Source organism: Ailuropoda melanoleuca, chromosome X (assembly GCF_002007445.2).
Source record: "Ailuropoda melanoleuca isolate Jingjing chromosome X, ASM200744v2, whole genome shotgun sequence".
NCBI lineage: Eukaryota > Metazoa > Chordata > Mammalia > Carnivora > Ursidae > Ailuropoda > Ailuropoda melanoleuca.
The window spans coordinates 20,001,610-20,024,915 of NC_048238.1; the positions used below are offsets into that span (position 1 = coordinate 20,001,610).

Sequence of the window (23,306 nt, forward strand, 5' to 3'; positions counted from 1 at the left end):
TACACTTGTTTTGGGCAGTTGTGTACCCAACTAAAATTCTATTGTTGTAAAAGAAAAGGATAATGGATATTAAGGCATAAGTAGCATCAGCTGCTAGACAGAGATCAGGTCTTCTATTGATTATTTTAACTCACATTAAACAGTGTAACCACATCACAGAAAATCTTTTTAAAGGTAGAATTACACATAATCTCATCACTGTAATATAACAACTGTTTTCAATTGCTTATATCTTTCTAAATACATACATATTTTCACTTGGTTGTGATCATAAATACAATAGATTTAAAATTTTTACTTAATGTATTATACCTTAAACATAGTCCCTTTAAAAAATAATTTTTAATAGCCCATTGGGTCGATGGGGCACAATTTACTTAACCATACCCATATCATTGGATATTTCCATAATTCTACTTTTCCATTGTTGTTGCTAAGTAACACTAGAGTGAATATCTTCATACAGTCTTTTTTCTTTCGGTTATCTTTCTGTTACTTACTTTTTACCTAATTGCACTGTAATCAGAAAACATGATTTGTATGATACTGATTCTGGGAAACTTGTTGACTTTATAGCCAAGTATATGGTCAGTTTTCATAAATGTTTCTTGCACTCTTAAGAAAAAGTGTGCATTTTCTCTAGTTGAATATAAGATTCTATTCACGTCCTTTTGATCAAGCTTATTAATTAGATTATTTATATTTTCTATATACTACTAATTTTTGGTCTGTGTGACAACAATTACTGAGACAGGTGTATGTTATATCAGTTTCTCCTCATACTTCCGTCAATTTTGCTTAATGTTATTTGAAGATATCATCAGGTACATATATATTTCAGAATTAGTGTCTCTTCCTGGCAAGTTGAATGTTATCTTTATGTAGTTACTATCTTTATTCCTTTTTTTAAAAAATATTTATTTATTTGAGAGAGCAAGTGATAGAGCACAGGCAAGGGGAGGGGCAGAGAGAGAAGCAGGCTCCCCGCTGAGCAGGGAGCCCGATGCGGGGCTCTATCCCAGGACCCCGAGGTCATGACCTGAGCCGAAGGCAGACGCTTAACCAACTGAGCCACCCAGGCACCCCACTATTTTTATTCCTAATAACCCATTTTGCCTGAAGACTATTTTTTCCAATGTGAACAGAACTACTCTAGCTTTCTTCTGGTTAGTGTCTGCCTGGTGTATGCTTTTCCATCTTTTCATATTTTCAACCTTTTTATGTGTCAGGGGCTGGCTAGATGCTCACTAATTCCGTTTCTTCTTCCTGGAAACACAGGAAGAAGCCCAGCTCTTTGCAGTTATGTTGGGAACACCGAGGAATGTGGGCAGAAGTGACGTATGCCACTTCTAGGCTTGGCCCCTAAAATGCCATGCATAGTCTTAATATGTGCTGTCTCTCCCCTGCTCACATGGCTCAAAGCAAAGAACTCCAAGATGATAGAATGAGGATCAACAGATCCCAGATTCCTATGTCACTGATTGAAGGAGTGACAGCCTGAGCAGCAGCCTCAACTGATGAACTGTGATGTGAGCAAAAATGAAACCTTGTTGTGTTAAGCTCCATGATCTTAGGGGTTGTTTGTACCAGCAGCTAACATTAATTATTCTGATATACCATGTCTTTGTATTTTAGGTTTTCTCTAGGATACAGCAAATATCTGGATTGCTTTGTTTTGTTTCATTTTAGTCCAATCTGAGGATATTTTTCTTTTGACTGGTGAGTTTAGAACATTTACACTCTATTGTGATTTTAATTAATTGTTGGTATGTGGAATTCTCTTTACCATTTTATTTTGTGATATCTATCCTGCTTTTTCTACATTTTCTTCCCTTCCTATTTTCTTTCAGATTATTCTTTTGATTCCACATTTTCCCTTCTATTGGTTGTAAGTTGTATACTCTCTTTCTCTTCTTAGTGATTACTCTTAAATTTCAGCATGTGTACTTAAAATCTAAATCGATAGCTCCATCCCCTCCCAAACTATCCAAGGGCCTTAGGATGGCTAATCACCATCCTCCTGTCTTGAAAGTTATTGTTATCCAGTATTTTAGCGCCATCTTATTTTTAACGTCCAAATTAGACATTATTGTTGTTTTATAAATCTCAGACTTTCCTTCTGGGATCGTTTCTCTTTATCCTAATATATACTCTTAAAAGCTCCTTTAATGAGCATCTTTCGGTGATAACTCTTTCAGGTTTTGGTTTTCTGAAAATGCCCTCATTTCACCCTATTCTTAAATACATAATTTAAGTCAGTATCAAATTCTACATAGACGGTGGTTTTCTCTCAGCAATCCAAAGTTATTGTTCGACTGTTGCTGCCAGGCTAGTTGTTCCTTTTAGACGATCTCTGTTTTCTCTCTGACAACTTTTAAGATTTTCTCTTTGCATTTTGTGCTCTTCAGTTATGCGGAAGATTGATTCTCCCCCATTCTCTCTCATCTATCTCCATTTTGCCTCACTTTACTGTCCTGTGAGAGTCTGGCTTTATGCAGACATCTCAGTTCCAATTCCCTACCTTCCCTGAGTCCAAGATCTTGTCTCCCACATACATGAGGTCATTAAAACCCAAGACTTTCGGTTCCTGAGAGTGATGAATGTGCCTGGAGTCATCAGTCACAGACCATAGTTAGTTTGGAGCTCCCTCTTTATTTTTCACTCCTGAGGATTTTCCTTCTGTCAAGCTTAATGATACCTTTTTTAAAAGATTTATTTATTTGAGGGGCGCCTGGGTGGCGCAGTCGTTAAGCGTCTGCCTTCAGCTCAGGGCGTGATCCCGGCATTCCGGGATCGAGCCCCACATCAGGCTCCTCCGCTAGGAGCCTGATTCTTCCTCTCCCACTCCCCCTGCTTGTGTTCCCTCTCTCGCTGGCTGTCTCTCTCTGTCTAATAAATAAATAAATAAGTCTTTAAAAAAAAAGATTTATTTATTTGAGAGAGAGACAGAGAGAGAGGGTGGGGGGAGGGGCAGAGGGAGAAGGACAAGCAGACTCCGTGCTGAGTGCAGAGCCCAACACAGGGCTCCATCTCAGGACCCTGAAATCAGAACCCAAGCCTAAACCAAGAGTTGGACGCTTAGTCAACTGTACCACCTAGGCACCCCTCAATGATACCTCTTAAAAGATGTTTTTCTGTATGTTATTTAGGATTTCTATGGTTTTTGCAGTGGAATCGTTTTTCAGAATATTTAGTCCACCATTTTCTCATCATAAATGAGAGTCCACATTGTCGTTTCATTCTGTTGAATTATATCCTCAGGATAAAATCTTGAGAGTGGTACTACTTACTGCATCAGAGATTTTAAGCATTTTTATAGCTGTTCACATGCATTGTTGGATTGCTTTCCAGCCATTCTCTTCTTGAGTGGTGAGTACTATATTTGTTTGTTCCTTCACTTCGTGAGGCAGAGTGGCATCAGAAGAATATGGGCTTTGAATCAATTAAACTTGGCTCTCCCTCTGCCTACCCCATCTCTCTCCCTATCCTTCCACCCTTCACATATATAGAGATTAGAGAAATACTTTCCTTAAAAGTTTTGTTGTGGTTTGAGATGTGAGAGAATTAAGAAAGAAGGCACCATTTGAAAAGGAGAGAACGAAGATACACGTAGAAGAATTTCTGGCTAAAAATGCTGGCTTCAATATCATCTTACTTTCACCTCCACCTTCAAACCCCAATAAAATTATAGTAAAGAGATTTTTTTAAGGCATAAACCTTCAGTGATAAAAAGAGAACAGAGAGAACAGAGAGAAATTTTTTCAGTTGGAAAACTTAACAAATGGTAGATGACATAGCAGGTCTGAGAAACTAACTTTAACTGGCCTTGAGGAAAGCTAAGAAACCACTTTACACCATGGGACCCCCAGGACCCCACAAAACTCAAGAATTGGCAACAGCAAACAAGTTACCTTTGGAAGTGAAGAGTGAAGGAAAAGGATTTGGCTGAAAATCTGTGTAAGAAGTAATTAGAACACCAAATCCCTTCCCCACTGTTACGGGTTGAATTGTGTCCTGTCCTCTCCCTGAAAAAAGATGTTTTGAAGTCCTAACCCTCAGTACCTCGGAATGTGACCTTATTTGGAAATAGAGTTGTGGCAGATGTAATTAGTTACGATGAGGTCATACTAGAGTAGGGTGGGCCCCTAATCCGTTTGGACTGGTGTCTTCAACAGAATCAGTTAAAACAGGAATTGAACTGGTTGCCTCTAAGGATCAAAAAATGGGGGAAAGAGAGGCAGAGCCTAGTGGATTTTATAGTAATCACTGTGGAACTATTTGACCTTTAAAACTCTGTGCGAGTATGCATTTGATTTTAAAAACTAAAAAAAAAATTTTTTTTAAATACAAGAAAGCAGGAGAATTGTTGGGACAGAGACACGAGTGTGCCAGAATAGACCATTCTTAGTTTGCTCAAGTTGGTTGTGAAATTTCCGGAAATTTCATGAGCCACTTGTTAAATAGAGCCACTATTAAAAATGAAATTGTATAAACTTATGATTAAGTAAACTATTGTATTAAAAGCACAGTTAGTTACTCAAAACTCATCACTTCTGGGGAGCCTGGATGGGTCAGTCGAAGCCTCTGCCTTCGGCTCAGGTCATGATCTCTGGGTCTTGGGATCGAGCCCCACGTCAGGCTCCCTGCTCATGCTCGCTCTCTCTCTCTGTCTCTAATAAATAAAATCTTTTTTAAAAAACCTCATCACAGGGCGCCTAGGTGGCTTAGTTGTTAAGCCTCTACTTTGGCCCAGGGCATGATCCCGGAGTCCTGGGATGGAGCCCCGCATCCGGCTCCCTGCTCTGCTAGGAGCCTGCTTCTTCCTCTCCCACTCCCCCTGCTTGTGTTCCCTCTCTTGCTGGCTGTCTCTCTCTCTGTCAAATAAATAAATAAAATCTTAAAAAATAAAAATAAAAAATAATAAACCTCATCACTTCCTAATTGCTTTACATTTTACTATGATCCTCTAGTCTCAATGTTATTTATATGTATTGCATCTGTCTGGTAGAAATGCTAAATAACAGTGTGCTACTGGACATCTCTGCACAACTCTGTGTTGTGATATCATGTTGGTTTATTTCTTAAACTTTTTAATTAACATTAAATTAATTTAAATTAACATTAAATTAAAATAACACATTTTAGAAAACCATATAAAACAACTATACAGCTTAATGAATTATGGTAAGGCAACAGACCTTTGTAACTACCATCCGTGTCAGGAAAAGAACCACGGCCAACCAGTGCAGAAGCTCTCCACTTGCTCCCTCTTTCCTACAAGTAACCATACCTCTGACTTTTATGGTAACCATGTCATTAATTTATAGTTTCATCACCTAAGTATGCATCCACACACACAAACACTATGGTTTCCTTTCCCCTATCATCTTTACATGGCTTTTACGTCTTTTTAATCTGGAGGTTCCCCAACCAACTCTTTTTGTCCCCCTTACAATTTGTTGACAAACCAGGTTGTTTCTCTGTAGTATCTCCCATGATCTGAATTTTGCTGATTGAATTCCTGTGGGATAGCTTAACATGTTCTTCTGCCCTGTGTATTTCCTGGAAATTGGTAGGTGGATCTAGAGACTCATTCTTTATTATTAACAACAATGACAACAGCCAAAATACTAATTCAGCAACTATGTATGGAACATTTATTACATGCCTGAATGGGACACTATAAAAATACGAAGCAATTTTTTTTTTAAAGAACTTTCATTAATTCAGGCAACTAACAGAATCTTCTCGAGGGACAAATTGTTCTGGTTCACTCTGTTACATTAGCTTGGTTGCCAACTCAGAAGGCATCTCCAAAAGTGTAGGCCTTATGTGCAAAACATATATTAACTGACAAAGGGACTACTGATAATAGTATAGAAGTAGTGCAACAATGCCTTCCTGAAGAAATAATTAACTGTAGAACTATTTACAGAAACCTCTGTCTGTTTTTCAAGGCTGGTTTTAACACTGGTACATTTACCAAGCACTACTGACAATGGTTGCAAATTTCATAGGAACGGGTTGTAGGAACTCAGCAATTAAGGTTTTTTAAAAAGAAGAGGAGGAAATGTCATTACATATTTCTAAGTAATAAGAACCTTAAGTTAAAAAAAGGACACAGAATAATAAGATTTTATAACTTGATGCTTTCTACAGCTTTTTCCTATGATAAAGCAATAATAGTCTCCCTAACTAATGCTAATTACTTTTAGAATAATGCTGACAACTTGAAGAAATGTTGATTTGCTGAAAATCAAACATGAAAGCTTCCTGTTCATGAACAGTTCTTGGCTAAATTGTTTCAACTGTGGTCGAATTTAAAATAGTTTTGTGGCTTAATTTCATACTGTACTAGTGAACATTTTATGTTATATGTATATTATGTTTATAAAATTGGTTTAGTTTTAGGAACACGAACTTAATTCACCTCTACTATTAAATCTTTGCTTGGAAGTAAGGTAAGATGTTCAGATTTGTGGACCAAGAAGATAGGAAAGAGAGAAGATTGCCCCAAACCTCAAAATTTTCAACCCTACTCTATAATTTTACAATATTATATTCAGCTATGATTCATAGAAATGACATTAAGTTTAAAATATTCATGTGTATCATTTTTTAAAGTTCTCCAAGAGGAAGTCATTTCCTTCTGTATTTTTGGAAAAGTGAATATTCATTTCTCCCTCATAATGTTAAATTATGACAATCCTTGGCATTCAAATCAACCTGTCAAATTACATTCTCCAGAATTCTCCAACGTTTGCAGAGATATGAGAACTTCTAAAAGTGAAAATATTAAGATATAATGGTTATCGGCCAGACTGAAAAAATGAATACCAAAAATTACACCATTCCATCATGGAATATTAAGAAAGAATCAAACACAACCTGAGCTTATTTTGGATCAATAATTATTACGTGTTTCTATAAATAAAAAGCCTCCAGTGTTAAAAGATGTTGGATCAGCATTTCCGGAAATCTATGACTAATGCCATTATACTGTGTCCCAGGGAGTTTTATTATGACATCATCTCTTCAGAAACTTTAAATATTAATCCATAGGTTATTCTCAGCATGCAATCCATTACTTTTTTTTCTCATTCAGAGTACTTTCTCATTTAGCACAAGCAAGTTAATGTAATTCTTCCAACATACTAAAGAAAATAGGATCAGATCATGATATTCAGGTTTACGTCAATTCAAAGTAAGTAAAAATGCTCTATGCAAAGACTGTGCATTGCCAGTCCCCTTTTACCTTCCCAGATTATTTCTGAAAGCACAGCATCAAAGCAATAATATTTTTGACAAAACTTTTACAATGTCACTCCCAGGAATATATTTCTACAGTTTGAGCAATTTTGGAATAAATTAAATCATGATATTCATATTTTCCTTCTAAAAAAATGCAAATCTTTCTCTGGAAGGTAATTTTTCTGTCTCCAAAATGTGATTTCCTACCCAGCTGTGGCAGATGCAATACACCTGCTGGCCCTAGCCCTTTGCCTTTACTGCTTTGGTGCACACAACCTAACCGCCAATTAGCAGCCCCTGACCACCTTTCTTTTCTTATTCATAAAATTCTGTATTCATGTTTAATGGCATCATTAGGAAGACCACTGCAATGTGCTGATGGTAAACAACTTTTTAAATTTAAAACTGGGAGGGGGGGTGCCCGGGTGGCTCAGTTGGTTGAGCATTTGCCCTTGGCTTGGGTCATGATCCCCTGGGGGTCCTGGGATCAAGCCCTGAGTCCCCTGCTCAGCAGGGAGTCTGCTTCTCCCTCTCCCTCTGCTCCTCTGCCCCCCACCATTCGTGCTGGCTCGCGCTCTCTCTCTCTCTCTCAAATAAATAAATAAAATCTTTAAAAATAAATAAACTTAAACCTGGGAAATTGTGATTTTGTAAATGGTCAGCATAGAGAAACAGCTGCAAAAAGAAGAGCAGAGTGGATTAAACGACAAATGCAAAACCTGGAAAAGGAATAAATATTGGGAACAACAGGTAAAACTGATGCTTCTGTTTTTGTTTTTGATAAGCAGGCTGACCTTTGTTCAGGGCATTTTGCTGCTGGAGCCCACTGCTGCTGGTTTTTACACTGCAGGCCAGAAGTGCCAGCTAATACCCCTCCGGAGCGGCTCTCACTCAGTGCCTGAAGGAAGTTGGTATGTAAATATCCCAGCTCCTTCTGTCTCTGGTGGAATAACTGAGGGGGGTGTGTGTGTGTGTGTGTGTGTGTGTGTGTGTGTGTGTGTGTGTGATCCTGGTTCTCAGAACCTCCCCAGCACAATTAAATTCTAGTCACCCTCAGTGGTAACAAACTTAGTAACACACACTATTTGCTGTCTTGTCTTCCTTGTCTTACTTCCCTAGTAACTTCCTCTTTCTCCTCCTGAGATTTATTTATTTGTTTATTTTTGTACCTTCCAAATAAACCACTTGCACTGGAATCCTTAGAGTCAGCTTCTGGGAAAACCAACCTAAGACTCACCAGCCCTTACTGCTTTGGCTCATTCTTTCCTCGAAATTTGAATTCAGTTGTCATTTCCTGATTTTATAGTGCAATGCAGAGAGCAAATGTCAACTTAGTTAGGAAATGACTCTTCCTCTCCTTCTGACCATCCAGTCTTCTTTTTACACTGTGTCAAGGATAGTCACTTTAATTCCTTTGCTAATGCTCCAAGGTATAGATCTCTACAATTGAATTTGGCTACCTGGAGAGGGAAAAAATGGGGTCTCTTGTTCTCTATAGTCAAATCAAGGTCCCAACCAGTACTTGGTGATTTCATGAGTGTCTTCCAGACTTAAAATTCTATGAGTTTCAGCAGCAATTCTATGGAAACTATTCGAGAAAATTGAAAAGGAGGGAATACTTCCCAACTCATTTTGAGGACAATATAGTAACCAAACCAGACAAAAGGAGTACAAAAAAGAAAACTACACGACAGTATCACTCGTGAGCTTACACACAAAAATCCTCAAAAAATTTTAGCTAATCAAATACAGGAATATATAAAAAGAAGTATACACCATGACCAAGTGGAGTTTATTCCAGGATGTAAAGTTTCAATATTCAAAAATCAATTAGTGTAATCCATCATAAAAACATGCTGAAATAGAATAATCACATGATGATGTAAGTGATGCAGAAAAAGCGTTTAACAAAATTAAACACTCATAATAAACACTCTCAGAAAAGTGGGAATTAGAGGAACTTCCTCAATTTGATACAGAGCATCTAAAAAAAATTCTATAGCTAACCTCAGACATAATGGTAAAAGACTGAATGCTTTCCTCCTAAGATCAGGAAGAAGGCAAGAATATCCACTTTCACTACTCCTTTTTTTTTTAGTTTTTTATTTAAATTCCAGTTAGTTAACATATAGTGTTATATTAGTTTCAGGTGTACAATATAGTGATTCGACACTTCCATACATCACCTGGTGCTCATCACAAGTGCCCTCCTTAATCCCCTGCACCTGTTTCACCCATCCCCCCCACCCACCTGTCCTCTCGTGACCATCAGTGTGTTCTATATAATTAAGAGTCTGTTTCTTAGGGGGCGCCTGCCTTCGGCTCAGGGCGTGATCCCGGCGTTATGGGATCGAGACCCACATCAGGCTCTTCCCCTATGAGCCTGCTTCTTCCTCTCCCACTCTCCGCCTGCTTGTGTTCCCTCTCTCGCTGGCTGTCTCTATCTCTGTCGAATAAATAAATAAAATCTTTAAAAAAAAAAGTCTGTTTCTTGGTTTCTCTCTCCCTCTCTTATTTTTCCCTTTGTTTTGTTTCTTAAATTCCTCATATGAGTGAAATCGTATTTATCTTTCTCTGACTTATTTCACTTAGCGTAATACTCTCTAGCTTCATCCATGTCACTGCAAATGGCAAGATTTTGTTCTATTTTACAGCTGAATAATATTCCATATATAATATATATATGAATGCCATCTTCTTTATTCATTCATCAATTGATGGACACTTGAGTTGCTTCCATATCTTGGCTATTGTAAATAATGCCATAAACATAGAAGTACATGTATCCCTTTGAATTAGTGTTTTTGTAGTCTTTGGGTAAATACCTAGGAGTACGATTGCTGGATCATAGGGTAGTTCTATTTTGAACTTTTGAGGAACTCCATACTGTTTTCCACAGTGGCTGCATCCATTTGCATTCCCACCAACAGTGCCCAAGTGTTCCTTTGTCTCCACATTCTCTCCAGCACCTGTTGTTTCTTGTGTTGTTGATTTTAGCCATTCTGACAGGTGTGAGGTGATATCTGATTGTGGGTTTGATTCACATTTCCCTGATGGTAAGCGATGTTGAGCATCTTTCCATGTGTCTATTGGCCATCTGAATGTCTTTTTTGGAGAAATGTCTGTTCATGTTTTCTGCTCATTTTTTGATTGGATTATTTGATTTTTTGGGGTGTTGAGGTGTATAAGTTCTTTATATATTCTGGATACTAACCTTTTATCAAATATGTTATTCGCAAATATGTCCTCCCATTCTGTAGGTTGCCTTTAGTTTTGTTGACTGTTTCCTTTGCTGTGCAGAAGCTTTTTATTTTGATGTAGTCCCAGTAGTTTATTTTTGTTTTTGTTTCCCTTGCCTCAGGAGACATATCTAGAAAAATGTTGCTATGGCCAATGTCAGAGAAGTTGCTGCCTATGTTCTCTTCTAGAGTTTTTATCGTTTCAGTTCTCAGCTTTAGGTCTTTCATCCATTTTGAGTTTAGTTTTGTGAAGGGTGTAAAAAAAGTGGTCCAGTTTCATTCTTTTGCATGTATCTGTCCAGTTTTCCCAACACCGTTTATTGAAGAGACTGTTGTTTTTCCATTGGTTATTCTTTCTTCCTTTGTCAAAGATTAATTGACCATATAGCTGTAGGCTTATTTCTGGGTTTTCTATTCTGTACTGTTGATCTATGTGTCTTCTTTTGTGCCAGTATCATACTGTTTTGATAACTGTTGCTTTGTTATATAACTTGAAGTTCAAAATTGTGATACCTCCAGCTTTGCTTTGCTTTTTCAAGATTGCTTTGGCTATTTGGGGTCTTTTGTGGTTCCATACAAATTTTAGGATTGTTTGTCCTAGCTCTGTGAAAAATGCTCTTAGTATTTGGTAAGGATTTCATTAAATATGTAGATTGCTCTGGGTAGTACAGACATTTTAACAATGTTTGTTCTTCCAATCCATGAGCATGGAATGTCTTTCCATTTCTTTGTGTCCTCTTCAATTTCTTTCAACAGTGTTTTATAATTTTCAGAGTCAGGTCTCTCACTTCTTTGGTTAGGTTTACTCCTAGGTATCCTATTGTTTTTGATGCATTTGTAAATGGGATTGTTTTCTTAATTTCTCTTTCTGCTGCTTCATTATTGGTATATAGAAATGCAACGTATTTCTGTATATTGGGTTTGTATCCTGCAACTTTACTAAATTTATCAGTTATAGCATTTTTTTTTTGTGGAGTCTTTAGGGTTTTCTATACATATCGTATAATGTCATCTGCAAATAGTGAAAGTTTTACTTCTTCCTTACCAATTTGGATGCCTTTTATTTCTTTTTCTTGTCTGACTGCTGTGGCTAGGACTTTCAGTACTATGTTGAACAGAAGTGGTGGGAGTAGACACCCTTGTCTTATTCCTGTCCTTAGGGGAAAATCTCTCAGTTTTTCCCCAATAAGGATGATGTTAGTTGTGGGTTTTTCATATATGGCCTTTATTATATTGAGGTATGGTCCCTCTAAACCTATTTTGTTGAAGATTTTTATCATGAATGAATCACTTTCACCACTCTTATTCAGCATAGTACTGTGAGTCCTAGCCAGTGCTTTATTACAAAAATGAAAAAGGAAAAGGGAAAAAAGGGAAATAAGATCGGAAAGATTGAAAACTATCCCTATTTGCAGATGGCATTATTTTCTATATAGAAAATCCTAAGGAATCTACAGAAAAAAAACCACAAAACTTGCAGTACTAATGAGTTCAGCAAGGCTACAGAGTATAAGATAAATACACAAAAATCCATCTATTCCTGTAAACTAGAAATAAACATGTAGAAACTGAAATTTAAAACAATACCATTTAAAATCACTACCCCCCCAAAAAAACCCCAAACTAGGTAGGAATCTAAAAAAACACGTAAAGGATCTGTATGCTGAAAATTTTTAAATGTTGCTGAAGGAAACCAAAGATTTAAATAAATGGAGAAACATACCATGTTCATGAATTGGCAGACAATATGGTAAAGATGTCAGTTCTCTCTAAATTGATGTACAGGTTTAACACAATTCCTATCAAAATCCCAGCAAGACTTTTTTTATAGATATAGACAAACTTATTCTAAAAGTTATATGGAAAGGCAAAGGAACTCGAATAGCTAAAACAATTCTGAAAAAGAGGAATAAAGTGGGAACAATCACTCTATCAGATGTTGATACACTCTATAGCTACAGTACAAACAACAGTGTGATATTGGTGGAGAAAGAGACACATAGATCAAGAGAAAATAATAGAACCCAGAAATAGACCAAACCAAATTGACTTTCAACAAACATGCATAAGCAATTCAATGGAGGAAGAATAGTCTTTTCAACAAATGGTGCTTAAACAATTGGACATCCATAAGCAAAAGAAGAAAAAGAAAGAAGAAGGAGGAGAAGGGGGAGAAGGAGAGGGAGAAGAAAGGGGGAGAGGGAGAAGGAGAAGAAGGAGAAAAAGAAGATTACCTTAAACCTCACACCAATGTTTCTCATCTTTGGACCTTGTCTCATTCTGGTTAATTTTTCACATGCCATTAATAGTGCTTCCAGTTATCTTTCCTGAAAGGGACATGACTCCTTAAATGTCTGAAAATATTTGCCCTTGCACAGGAAGAAGAGCTGGAACAGGGCTGAATTATAGAGTCACATTCCTTTTCTGACAGAACTGCATTTTTTCTTTCCTTTGGTTCCAGACCTGAAGCTCCATTCTGGTGAAATTAATAATACTTAATAGTATTTTGGTTGGATTGAGATGAGAGATCAACAATGATAATGGGCAAAGCAGTATGAACAAATTTTTTAATTTAAGTTTTATGTTTTCTTACCTTTTGTTTACTTTCTCCCAGACTTTACTAAAATGATTCACATTTTAACCAAATGTTGAAGTGCGTTGATTGAAGAAGTTTAACTCTGTAAGTAAAAAGATGAATAATTTTCAAAGAGGGGAAACATAACAGCCGTTTAATCCCCGTTTTTCTGCTTCTGATAACTAGTAAATGGTAGGTGCCTAATCAAGCAATCAAGCATGACCATTATTACAATCTTCACATAGAAAATTGGGCCAGGGGAAGATATTCTCAATACACAATACACAAATTTTAATTTAAAAAAATTTCAACTGCTTTGTTGAGGTATAATTGACATACAGTGAATTGCACATATTGAAAGGGCAATTTGATAAGTTTTGACATATATATGTACCCATAAAACCATCACCACAATCAAAATAGTGAACTTATCTCATAATCCACAAAAGTGTCCTTGTGCTACTTTAGTCTCTCCCTTCTGCCTTTCCCATCTCCAAGCAACCACTGATCTGCTTTCTGTCAGCATAAATGAGTTTGCATTTTCTAGAGTTCTGTAATAAATGGAATCAAATAGCATGTGCTCTCTTTTGGTCTGGCTTCTTTCACTCAACATAATTATTTTGAGATACATCATGTTGTTGCATGTATCAGTAGTTCATGTGAGTAGCATTCCATTGTCGGAATAGACCACATTTTAATTTATCCATTCATCAGTTGATGGACATTTGGATAGTTTTTACTTTCTGACTCTTAAGAATAATGCTGCTATGAATATTTGTGTACAACATTCCAGGGGTACTCCCTACCCCTGGAAACCACTGATCTCTATTTTGTCTTTATAGTTTTGCCTTTTTCCAAAATGCCATATAAATGGAATCACACAGTGTGTAGCTTTTTGAGCTTTGCTTCTTTCACTTATCATAATGCATTTGACATTCTTCCATGTTGTTGCATGCATCAGTAACTCATTCCTTTTAATTTTTTTTTAAAGAGAGAAAGAGAGAGAGAGTGCACCTGAACCAGGTGGTGGAGGGAGGGACAGAGGGAGAGGGAGATAGAGAATCTTAAGCAGGCTCCACGCCATTGCAGGGCTCAATCTCACGACCCTGAGATCATGACCTGAGCCAAAATCAAGAGTTGGACACTTAACCAACTGAACCACCCAGGCATCCAGAATTCATTCCTTTTTAATGATGAATATTATTCCATCTTATTGTTGTACCACTGTTTGTTTACCCACTCACTAGTCGAAGGATATCTGGGTTGTATCCAGTTTTTTACAATTCTGAATAAAGCTCCCATACACATTAGCATGCAGAGTTTTGTCTAACCGTATGTTTTCATTTCTCTTGGGTAAATAGGAGTGGGATCGCTGAGTGGTATGGCAAGTTGTATTAGTTTCCTATTGCTGTTAAAACAAATTACCACAAACTTAGTGGCTTAAAACAACACAAATATATTCTCTTATCGTTCTGGATGTCAGAAGTCCAGCATGAGTCTTAAGTGGCTAAAATCTAGGTGTCCCTAGGGCTGACTCCTTCTGGAGGCTCTGAGTAGAGAATTTTTTTCCTTGCCCTTTTCAGCTTCTAGTAGCCACTTGTGTTCCTTCTTCAGGTGGAATACAGGAGAATGGATGGAGGCCCCTTCTTCCCTCTTCAAAGTGTATCACTCCAATCTCTAGTTTCATCATCACATCACCTTCTCTTACTCTGAATCCCTATGTCCCTCTTAGATGGACCATTGTGATTACATCAGTCCCACCCAGATAATCCAAGAAAATCCCCTCATTTCAGTATCCTTAATCCAATCATATCTGCAGCTTGTTCCTTTTGCCATATAAAGGAACTTTAACAAATGCCAGGAATTGTGATGTGGGCATATTTAGGGGCTATAATTTAGCCTGTGTATATTTAACTTTATAAGAAACTGCCCAGCTGGTTTCCAAAGTGGCTGTAATGTTTCGCATTCCCACCAGCAACATATGAAAGTTCTAGTTGCCCCACATCCTTGCTTTGCTGATAGGTAGTATCAGTCTTTCTCATCTTAGCCATTTTAGAGGGAATAGAGTGGTATTTCATTATGATTTTAATTTCATTGCCCTAATGACAAATGATGTCAAGCAACTTTCCTTGTGCTTTTTTTTTGTCATCCATACATCTTATTCAGTGAAGTGTCTATTAAAATTTTTTGACTATTTTTTTGAGTTGCGTTGTTTATGTTCTTATTATTGAGTTCTGAGAGTTCATCATGTATTCTGCTTACAATTTTTTTTAATCAGATATGTGTTTTGCAAAGATTTTTCTCAGGCTGTGATTTGTCTTTTTACCTTTTCTTATTTTATTCTTTTCCCTTTTCTTAACAGTCTATTTCCAAGAGCAGAATTTTTATGAAGTCCAATTAATCGATTTTTTATGGATTGTCCTCATAGTGTCAGAGATAAGAAATCCTTGTGTAACCCAGGTCACAAAGATTTTCTTCTGTGTTTTCTTCTAAAAGTTCTATTGTCTTAGGTTTTATATCTAGGTCTATGATCTATATTTAGTTCATTTGTGTACATGATGTGAGCTATCCAATGAGGTTCTTTTGGTTTTTTATTTTTTGTTTTGCATATGAATATTCACTGGTTCCAGCAACATCTGTTGAAATTATCTTTCTAAAAATTGCCTTTTCACCTTTGTCAAAAATCAGTTCGCCATATATATGTGGGTTTATCTCTGGACTCTCTTGTTCTATTCCACATACCTATGAGTCTGTCTTTTTGGCAATACCACAATGTCTTGATTACTCTAGCTTTATATCACATCTTAAAATCAGGCACTGTGAGTCTTCCAGCTTTGTTCTTTTTCGAACATGTTTTGACTATTCTAGTTCCTTTGCTTTACCATATAAATTTTAGAGTCCACCTGACAATTTCTACAAAAAGCCTTTCTGGGGGGGGCGCCTGGGTGGCACAGTCATTAAGCATCTGCCTTCGGCTCAGGGCGTGATCCTGGAGTCCTGGGATCGAGCCCCACATCAGGCTCCTCTGCTATGAGCCTGCTTCTTCCTCTCCCACTCCCCCTGCTTGTGTTCCCTCTCTCGCTGGCTGTCTCTCTCTGTCAAATAAATAAAATCTTTAAAAAAAAAAAAAGCCTTTCTGGGATTTTGGCTGGGATTGCATGGAATCTACCTGTCAATTTGGGGAGAATAGACATTGTGTTATCTATTACTGCATAACAAATTAGCCCCAAATTAAGCAGTCTACAACTTCAAATATTTATCATCTCACAGATTCTGTGGGTCAGGAATCAGGATGCAGATTAGCTGGGTACCTCTGCCTGAAGGCTTTTCACAAGGTTGCAATCAAGTTGTCAGCCATGTTCTATGACCTTGGTAAAGTCACTTATTAGTTCTAGTCATTTTTTGGTGGACTCCTCCAGTTTTTCTACATAGGCAAGTTGTTTGTCAATAGGAGCTTTATTTCTTCTCTTCTGATATGTGTGCCTTTCTTTCTCTGTCCTTTTTCACTGGCTAGGACTTCCAGTACAATGTTGAATATTGCTCACTATTCCTTCTTACATCCCAGATGTTCTTCCTAGAATCATTTTAATCCTTCTAGGACATGTTCTTTTAAAGTTAATTTAATGATATCTGTTTATGTCTGAAAACACCTTTATTTCACCCTCATTCATAAAAGTTTATTTGCTGGTTATAAAATTCTAGGTTGACAGTTATTTCTCTTGCCACTTCAAAGATACTATTCCACTGCCTTCTGGCTACTATTATTGTAAAGTCTTCTGCTTGTCTTTGTTATCCTGAAATTTTATTATTATGTGCTTAAGTATGGATTTATTTTAATTACCCTGCTTGGAATTCTTGGGTTTCTGCAACTGAACGTTGGTGTCTTTCATAATTTCTGAAACTTTATCTCTTTGTATATTGCCTTTTCCTCTATTATTGTTCTTAACTCCTTCTGGAACATATATTGGACCTTGTCTATGCTCTATTTTTCTTAACCCCTAATTAATATTAATTTTCTATCATTCTGTCTTTTTGTCCTATATTGGTAATTTATTAGATCTACCTTCTAATTCTTTACTCTCCCCTTTAGTTCTATCTGCTATTTATAGCATCCTTTGAGTTTCTAACTTAAATTATTACTTTTTATTGTATAAACTCTTATTTGATTTTCTTCTGAATCTGTCCAGTCCATTCTCACCCTGTCTGCACCCTTATTCTAGCAACCCTATCTTTAATTCTTTATACACAATTAACATCATTGTTTTATACTCTGTGTTTAAACATCCCACTATCTATAGTTTGGTGTGTGTGTGTGTGTGTGTGTGTGTGTGTGTACCTGATCCTGAAGTTTGATGTGTACGCCAATCTTTGGGGATTTAGTGATTTTTTAAAAAAATTCTGAATTTGTAAATTTATGGTAATTCTTTAAAGTCTGTAACTGTATTCCTCCAAAGAAAAATTTTTGTTTTCTCGGGCAGTTTTCTATGGGCACTACCAAGGTCCACTTTGAACTCTATTTTTGGCACAGGGTTTATTTTGGGTCACAGAGATTCGGGTTTAGATCTGGCCCACACTCATGTGAGTTTGCTTATACTTGGCTGTTCCTATGGAGTTCACTTCTTCCAGCTCTGTCTGCAAGGTGGGCTTTTTCCAGTTGATCTTCTTGAGGCTGTCACTCTTGGGTTCTCCTACCTTTATGAAAGGGTCTCCAAGCTGACCTCTCACACTGCTTGGGCTCTAGGCTTTGTCTCCTGTCCCCCACAGCAATGGCTCATCAGAACCTGGCTCTAGGCTGTCAGGAGCCAGCAGATACCTCCACAGTAAATATGATCTCTAGCTCTTGTGGATTTGTGCCTTCCTATAATTTCTGCCCCTCATGCCATTACTTACCCACCACTACTCTACATATTGAAATATTAAAACCTTTTTTTTGGCATTTACTCTTTTCTAAACTAGAAGGAGTTTCTCCAAACATCTAGCCAGCATATTCTTGGAAACACAAGTTCTGCTGTTAGAATACTAGTGTTTTCCTTTGCAGAAATTTTTCCTATGCAGATGTATCATCTGTATAATAAGAAAACACCATGTGTAGTGCTTTCTAACCTGTTGTTGTCATTTAGCAACATATTTTGAACAACTTTTTATGTGAATAAATGTGTCAGTGGGTGCTGTGGGTATAGGAAACAGACACCACGACCAAGATTTGAGTGCAGGAAGTTCATTAAGGAGTGCTTTTAAGATCAACACCATTGGGGAAGGGAGTTAAGTAGGTTTAGGCAGAAGGGGGACTTAGGCAATAGTGCAGTTGTCAGTCACAGGCCTTCAGCTCCGGAGCTGGGAGGGCTGTGCTGAGTTGTCCCAAATTAAAGAAAGAAGGCTAGGCCTGTATACTCCTGTGGAGTTTGATGTGGGCTGCCTCTGGGAAGGGGATGTGACATTGGGCAAGGCAGCCAACTTCAAGTGAATGCAATTCCTGGAGCTAGCTGGCAGATGAAGACTGTCAGCCTGTATATGGCACTCCCAATATCTGAAGTCCTAAAGGGGGATCTCGGGAAGCACATTATAGTATCCACCACAGTGAGGAACACTTTGGGCTCCAAATAACAGAAAATTCAACCAACTCTTGCTTAATGAATGGTTAATTATTTTCACTTAAGATAAGGTCTGCAGTAGATGATTTCTTTGCATCAACAGCATCTTCCCCTTTTATTAGGGCAGCATAACAACAAAAAAAACACCCAAAAACTAAAACAAACAAACAAACAAAACCATTTTCCCAAAGCCTCCAGTAGACTTCTCCTTACATTTCATTGACCGGAACTGGATCATATGTCCACTTCTAGGTACGGGGGAAGCTGGGAATGTGGGAACTGGATTTTCATGATTTTGTGCCTGGAACAGTGAACACTGCTGCTCTGAACAGTATCTGGATTCTGTTAGTATAGAAGAAGAGGGAAAGGATTTTAGACATGCATCTCACACAGCTTGCCACAAATAGACCTCTACAAAATTATTTTGAATAATATACGGATATAACTGACTGAAATAGACCCTTGTATTGCTAGAAATTTTGATTGTTGCCAACATTTTGCTATTATCCACTGTGCTGCAATAAACATCCATGTTTGCCCAAATCCTCAATTCTTTGCTCAGGATGAAATGCCAAATATGTAATTTCTGGGCCAAGAGAAGGTACCTTTTTAAAGATTTTGATACAGATTACCATGATGTACCAAGAATAGTTCTATAAATGTTTGTTTACAGGAGCAGTGAATGAAGAGGCCTGCTTCCCCTAGATCCTTGCTAACACTGGATATTAACATTCTTATTAATTTTCATCAGACTTATATTCTTGTAAAAGTATCTTGTTTTAATTTGCATTTTGATTACTTTGTATTCATCACATTTATTCATTTTTTAATTGTGCTCCAAATATAGGGTTTGTGTGGTTTCAGCATTTTGGAAATTATTGAAATATACTTAGTGTTTTGCTACTGTGCTATAAAGGTTAATCACAGCAGGTCTGTAATTAACCTGAGCTGTTTGCTTAAATTAAAGCTCCTGCTTGACACTGACTCATGGTCAAAGCATGAAACATTGATGGATAATATCTCCGTAACCACGAGTCCAAAGAGTTTCAGAGCAGTTTGACACAGCTCGTCTGCACTGTTTATTAATAACAATGAGATTGAAGACTAGCACCTGTAGCACTTGGGGTGATACTCCCCAGCCCCCACCCACAGGGTTGTGTTGGTTCTGCAGCCAGGATATGCCTAGGTGACCAGCAAAATATAAACAACCTCAGGAAATATTGCATTTTAGTTCCCTGGTATCAAAGGGTTCTGTGCACACATCAGTGGTTCTGGATCTAGGAGACATCTGGCCTGGCCCTTAAGAAACGGGACAGCAGGAGCATGCACCTGGCTTCTGCAGACGCCTACTGTGAGTCATTGGCTGTGATGTATACTCTGACGTTCATGCTCTTGCTGTCGCGTGTCATTTCCTTGTAATAAACTGTACATCGGTAGGCTTTGTCACTCTGGGTCCTAAGAGTCTTCTTCAACATTTGAACCCTGCTTACATGCCACTGTTAGTGCAGCTCTATAGTCAATATTTGTAAGTGTTCCATGGGCACTAGAGAAAAAGGCGTAGTATCTAGAATACATATACATGTTTCTTTTCAGGAAGATATTAAATAAGACATAAATTATATCGAAAAGTGAATCTCTGTCCTTCATATTTTGATTGTATACACTTCAATGCCATTTTGTTTAGTTTTTTATCTCAAATTCTGTATTTTGATCTTTGGTTTTTCTTCATTTGTGTCTGATTCTTGTATTTCTTCCCATTCTCTTACACTGATCTTTTGGAGCAATTGTGGGATTGTTTTTAATTAACATAGAATTGATTTTTAAAAATCCAATCTGGGAAATGTTATTTTTAAATAAGGGAGTAGGTTCCATTTATATTTCTCATTATAATGAATACATTTAATGTATTACGTTTCATCTTCTTCCTATGCTATTTTTAAATGCTTCTTTGCCATTTCCTTTGTTTTATGATTTGTTTCTCATGAGTATTCGCTTTTATCTTCTTCATTACTTTGGAAGGCATATATACTCCTTTTCGGACTGGTATGTATGGCCTTTAAGCATTCTGTGGGTCTTGTTTTGATAGCAATAAATCTATGAGACAAATCAAGACATGACAAAAGGACTCAGGGAGCAACTCAAAGCTCCCCCTACCCACAGTTGGGATAATTTGATGTAAACATAAACTTCATTGCAGGGGCTTGAAACATGTCGAGTAAGTGTGAATCTGTGAGTTCATATTACAAAAAAAAACTCTTACTGTTTACCCTTTTTAAAAAGACAAAAACCTTATTGTTTTCCTTCAGAGGAGTTTACGGCACCAGCTGTATTTGGAAAACTGTTAAATAAAATATTGAAACAGGACAACAATTTAAAAAAGCATTCTGTGGTCTATATTTCTTAGACTATGAGAATTTTTTAAATGATATGGTAATCTTTTAGTACCTCCTGATTTGACCAAGTTGAACTTACTTTTAGTATCCTCCCACTTCTCTTTGTTATTAAAATCTTAGATTTAGATACAGAGTAATCATTTAGACTTTTAAAAACTGTCATTTTCACACAGTTTTCTCATTTTTGAACTCTGCTTTTTTAATCTCTTGTTATTACAGTGTATATTATATTTGTTTTGGAAGTTCGTGCTGACGATGTGAGTTTGAACCCTGTAAGTCTGGAAGTAGAGTTCAGGGCCGACTCAGAAGATCTGATTGCCTGGGCCCCACCCTGCCTCTTAGAGAAGTTACCTAAACTCTCAGTTCTCTCATCTGTAAAATGAGCGGTGATGGTAGAGTGAATGAGTCAGTGTATATAAAGCACTTAGAACTGTTCCTGTCACACAGTGTGTGCTTAATATTTGTTAGCTATTATTGTAAAAGACAATTTGGCAGAGCGTATGAATCTTCAGTTAGCAATCCTTTTCTCTAAAAACTCTAGCTGTTGCTCCATTTTCTTCTGAAAGCTGATGTTGCAGAGAAGCCTGAAATCAAACTGACTTTGTTGCCTTATAGCATAGTGGTTGAGAGCTCTAGATGTGTGACCTTGGGCGACTTATATGACCTCTCCAGTCCTTGCTGTCATCATCTGTAAAGTGGGGCAACTCATAGACCTCCCTCTCTTGGACCCTTTGCATTTGCTGGCCAAACCCTCCTTCCCCTCTCTCATTTGTTTATTTTTCCTCACTACAACCTTTTAATTCTGCCAGGACTTATGATCATAGTGCCTCAGCCCCTGGCCAGTTATCTCACTCCATCCTCTTAGCCGCTGCGATGGACCCAAGGGTGAGCACATGGCATAGACAACTGAGTCCTTCTGTGGTGAAATCGGAAGGGAGACTCTCTCTTTCTTCCAGGGGGACTGGGCCGCGATGACGTGAGCCCGGAGCTGCGTGCGCCCGTGTAGAAGGAGCCTGTCTGCCACAGCATGGGATGGAAGAGAGCTGAGGCGGCTGGAGAGCAAAGGGGTCCTGGCCAAATCGATGCGGTTCCTGAATCCAGTCAACCTGAAGGCGGGCACCACGGCTTTCTCGCAACGCCGTGAGGTTCAGGTGAGAGAATTCGTGTAAAGCACCGAGCAGCGTGCGGAACACGAGGGGAGCCCTCAATAAAGGAAGGGTTTGCTCCTGTTTTAATGACTGCAGGGGTTTTTGTCGGTGTGTAGGCAGGTGGTTTCCCCCAAGGTGAGGGGAGTTCTTGCAGTCCGCAGATAGAGATGTTCCTAAGCTTACGAAAACCTTTTTCCAGAAGACCTCCCACGACCGCATGTCTTGGCCAGGAACAGCCAGTACCTGTGTGTCTCGGTGTCGGTGTCGGTCGTCCGCTCCGCGTGTCTGCCATCTAGCTGCTCCACCTGTGAACGTTGAGGCCCCGGGGGCGGGGACGCGGGTGCCGGTATTCGTCGCCACAGCGGTGACCCCCTGCTCTTCCCCCAACCCTCCCGGGCCACGTGAGGCCCAGGGAAGGACTCTGGGCCGCCGGCCGCTGGCTGCACTGGAGAACGGGTTCCTGCCCCTTCCCGGTCCCGCCGTCCTTCTAGCAGCTGCGCGGGCAGCCGCGTGCGTGCGGTGCGTGCGGTGCGTGGCTTCTCCGCCACCGGCTGGGAGCAAAGTCAGCGGGAGGAGCCGCCGTGCTGCCCACGGATCCCGGCAACTCCCGGGGCGCAGCGCGGAAGCCGGGCCCTCGAGCTTGCTGGAAATGCAGAGTCTCGGGCCGCGGGGGCCCCGTTGCGGCAGAAGAGCGTGTTCACAGCACCTCCGGGGGGTTTGTGTGCACCCTGAGATCCAGAAGCTCTGCTCCAGAGCACAGCTTACGGCTCTCCTTTTATCTCCTTTTATCCCGAATCCGTCTGTTCTGGCTACTCACGGGGTCATTCTTCACAGCGAAGACCGGCCCAGACTCCCCACCCGACCACATCATGTCCTGCTCTGACTCGACTTCTGACTTCATTTTCATGTGAAATTTCCCTCAACGTAGTGTCCTTACCGTAAAGTGGGGACTCGGTGCAGGCCACCTGCGTCTTACATGCACAGTTCACACTGAAACCTTAATTTCACTCGGTCAGATTCCTGCTGTGTCTTTGGCTTCCTTCACCTTTGAGAATCCCAAACTTGCCATAGTTGTGCCAGCGGCTTCTGTTTTGTTCTAAGAGCTCAAT

The 23,306-nt window shown here is 38.7% G+C and overlaps 1 protein-coding gene and 1 long non-coding RNA gene across 5 annotated transcripts in view; one reads left to right on the top strand and one right to left on the bottom strand.

Annotated features, from left to right (window-relative positions):
* Positions 1 to 1,376: 1,376 nt before the first annotated feature.
* Positions 1,377 to 22,719, top strand: LOC105241240. 3 transcript variants are annotated; one of them, XR_004622485.1, is made up of 6 exons: positions 1,377 to 1,529; positions 1,636 to 1,719; positions 3,262 to 3,369; positions 8,040 to 8,162; positions 22,006 to 22,200; positions 22,397 to 22,719. It is a non-coding gene; the product is annotated as an uncharacterized LOC105241240 (long non-coding RNA). The 3 variants fall into 3 exon arrangements; XR_004622486.1 differs by lacking the exon at positions 3,262 to 3,369 and having other exon boundaries at positions 1,384 to 1,529; positions 8,037 to 8,162; XR_004622484.1 differs by lacking the exon at positions 3,262 to 3,369 and having other exon boundaries at positions 1,384 to 1,529.
* KLHL15 (kelch like family member 15) overlaps positions 18,876 to 23,306 on the bottom strand; it is a 48,433-nt gene continuing 44,002 nt past the window's right edge. For both annotated transcript variants that reach the window (XM_034649839.1, XM_034649838.1), the window contains one exon: positions 18,876 to 18,998. In XM_034649839.1, coding sequence (XP_034505730.1) covers positions 18,891 to 18,998 — 108 coding nt within the window. In that variant the 3' untranslated portion in view covers positions 18,876 to 18,890. The remainder of the gene's footprint in view (positions 18,999 to 23,306) is intronic.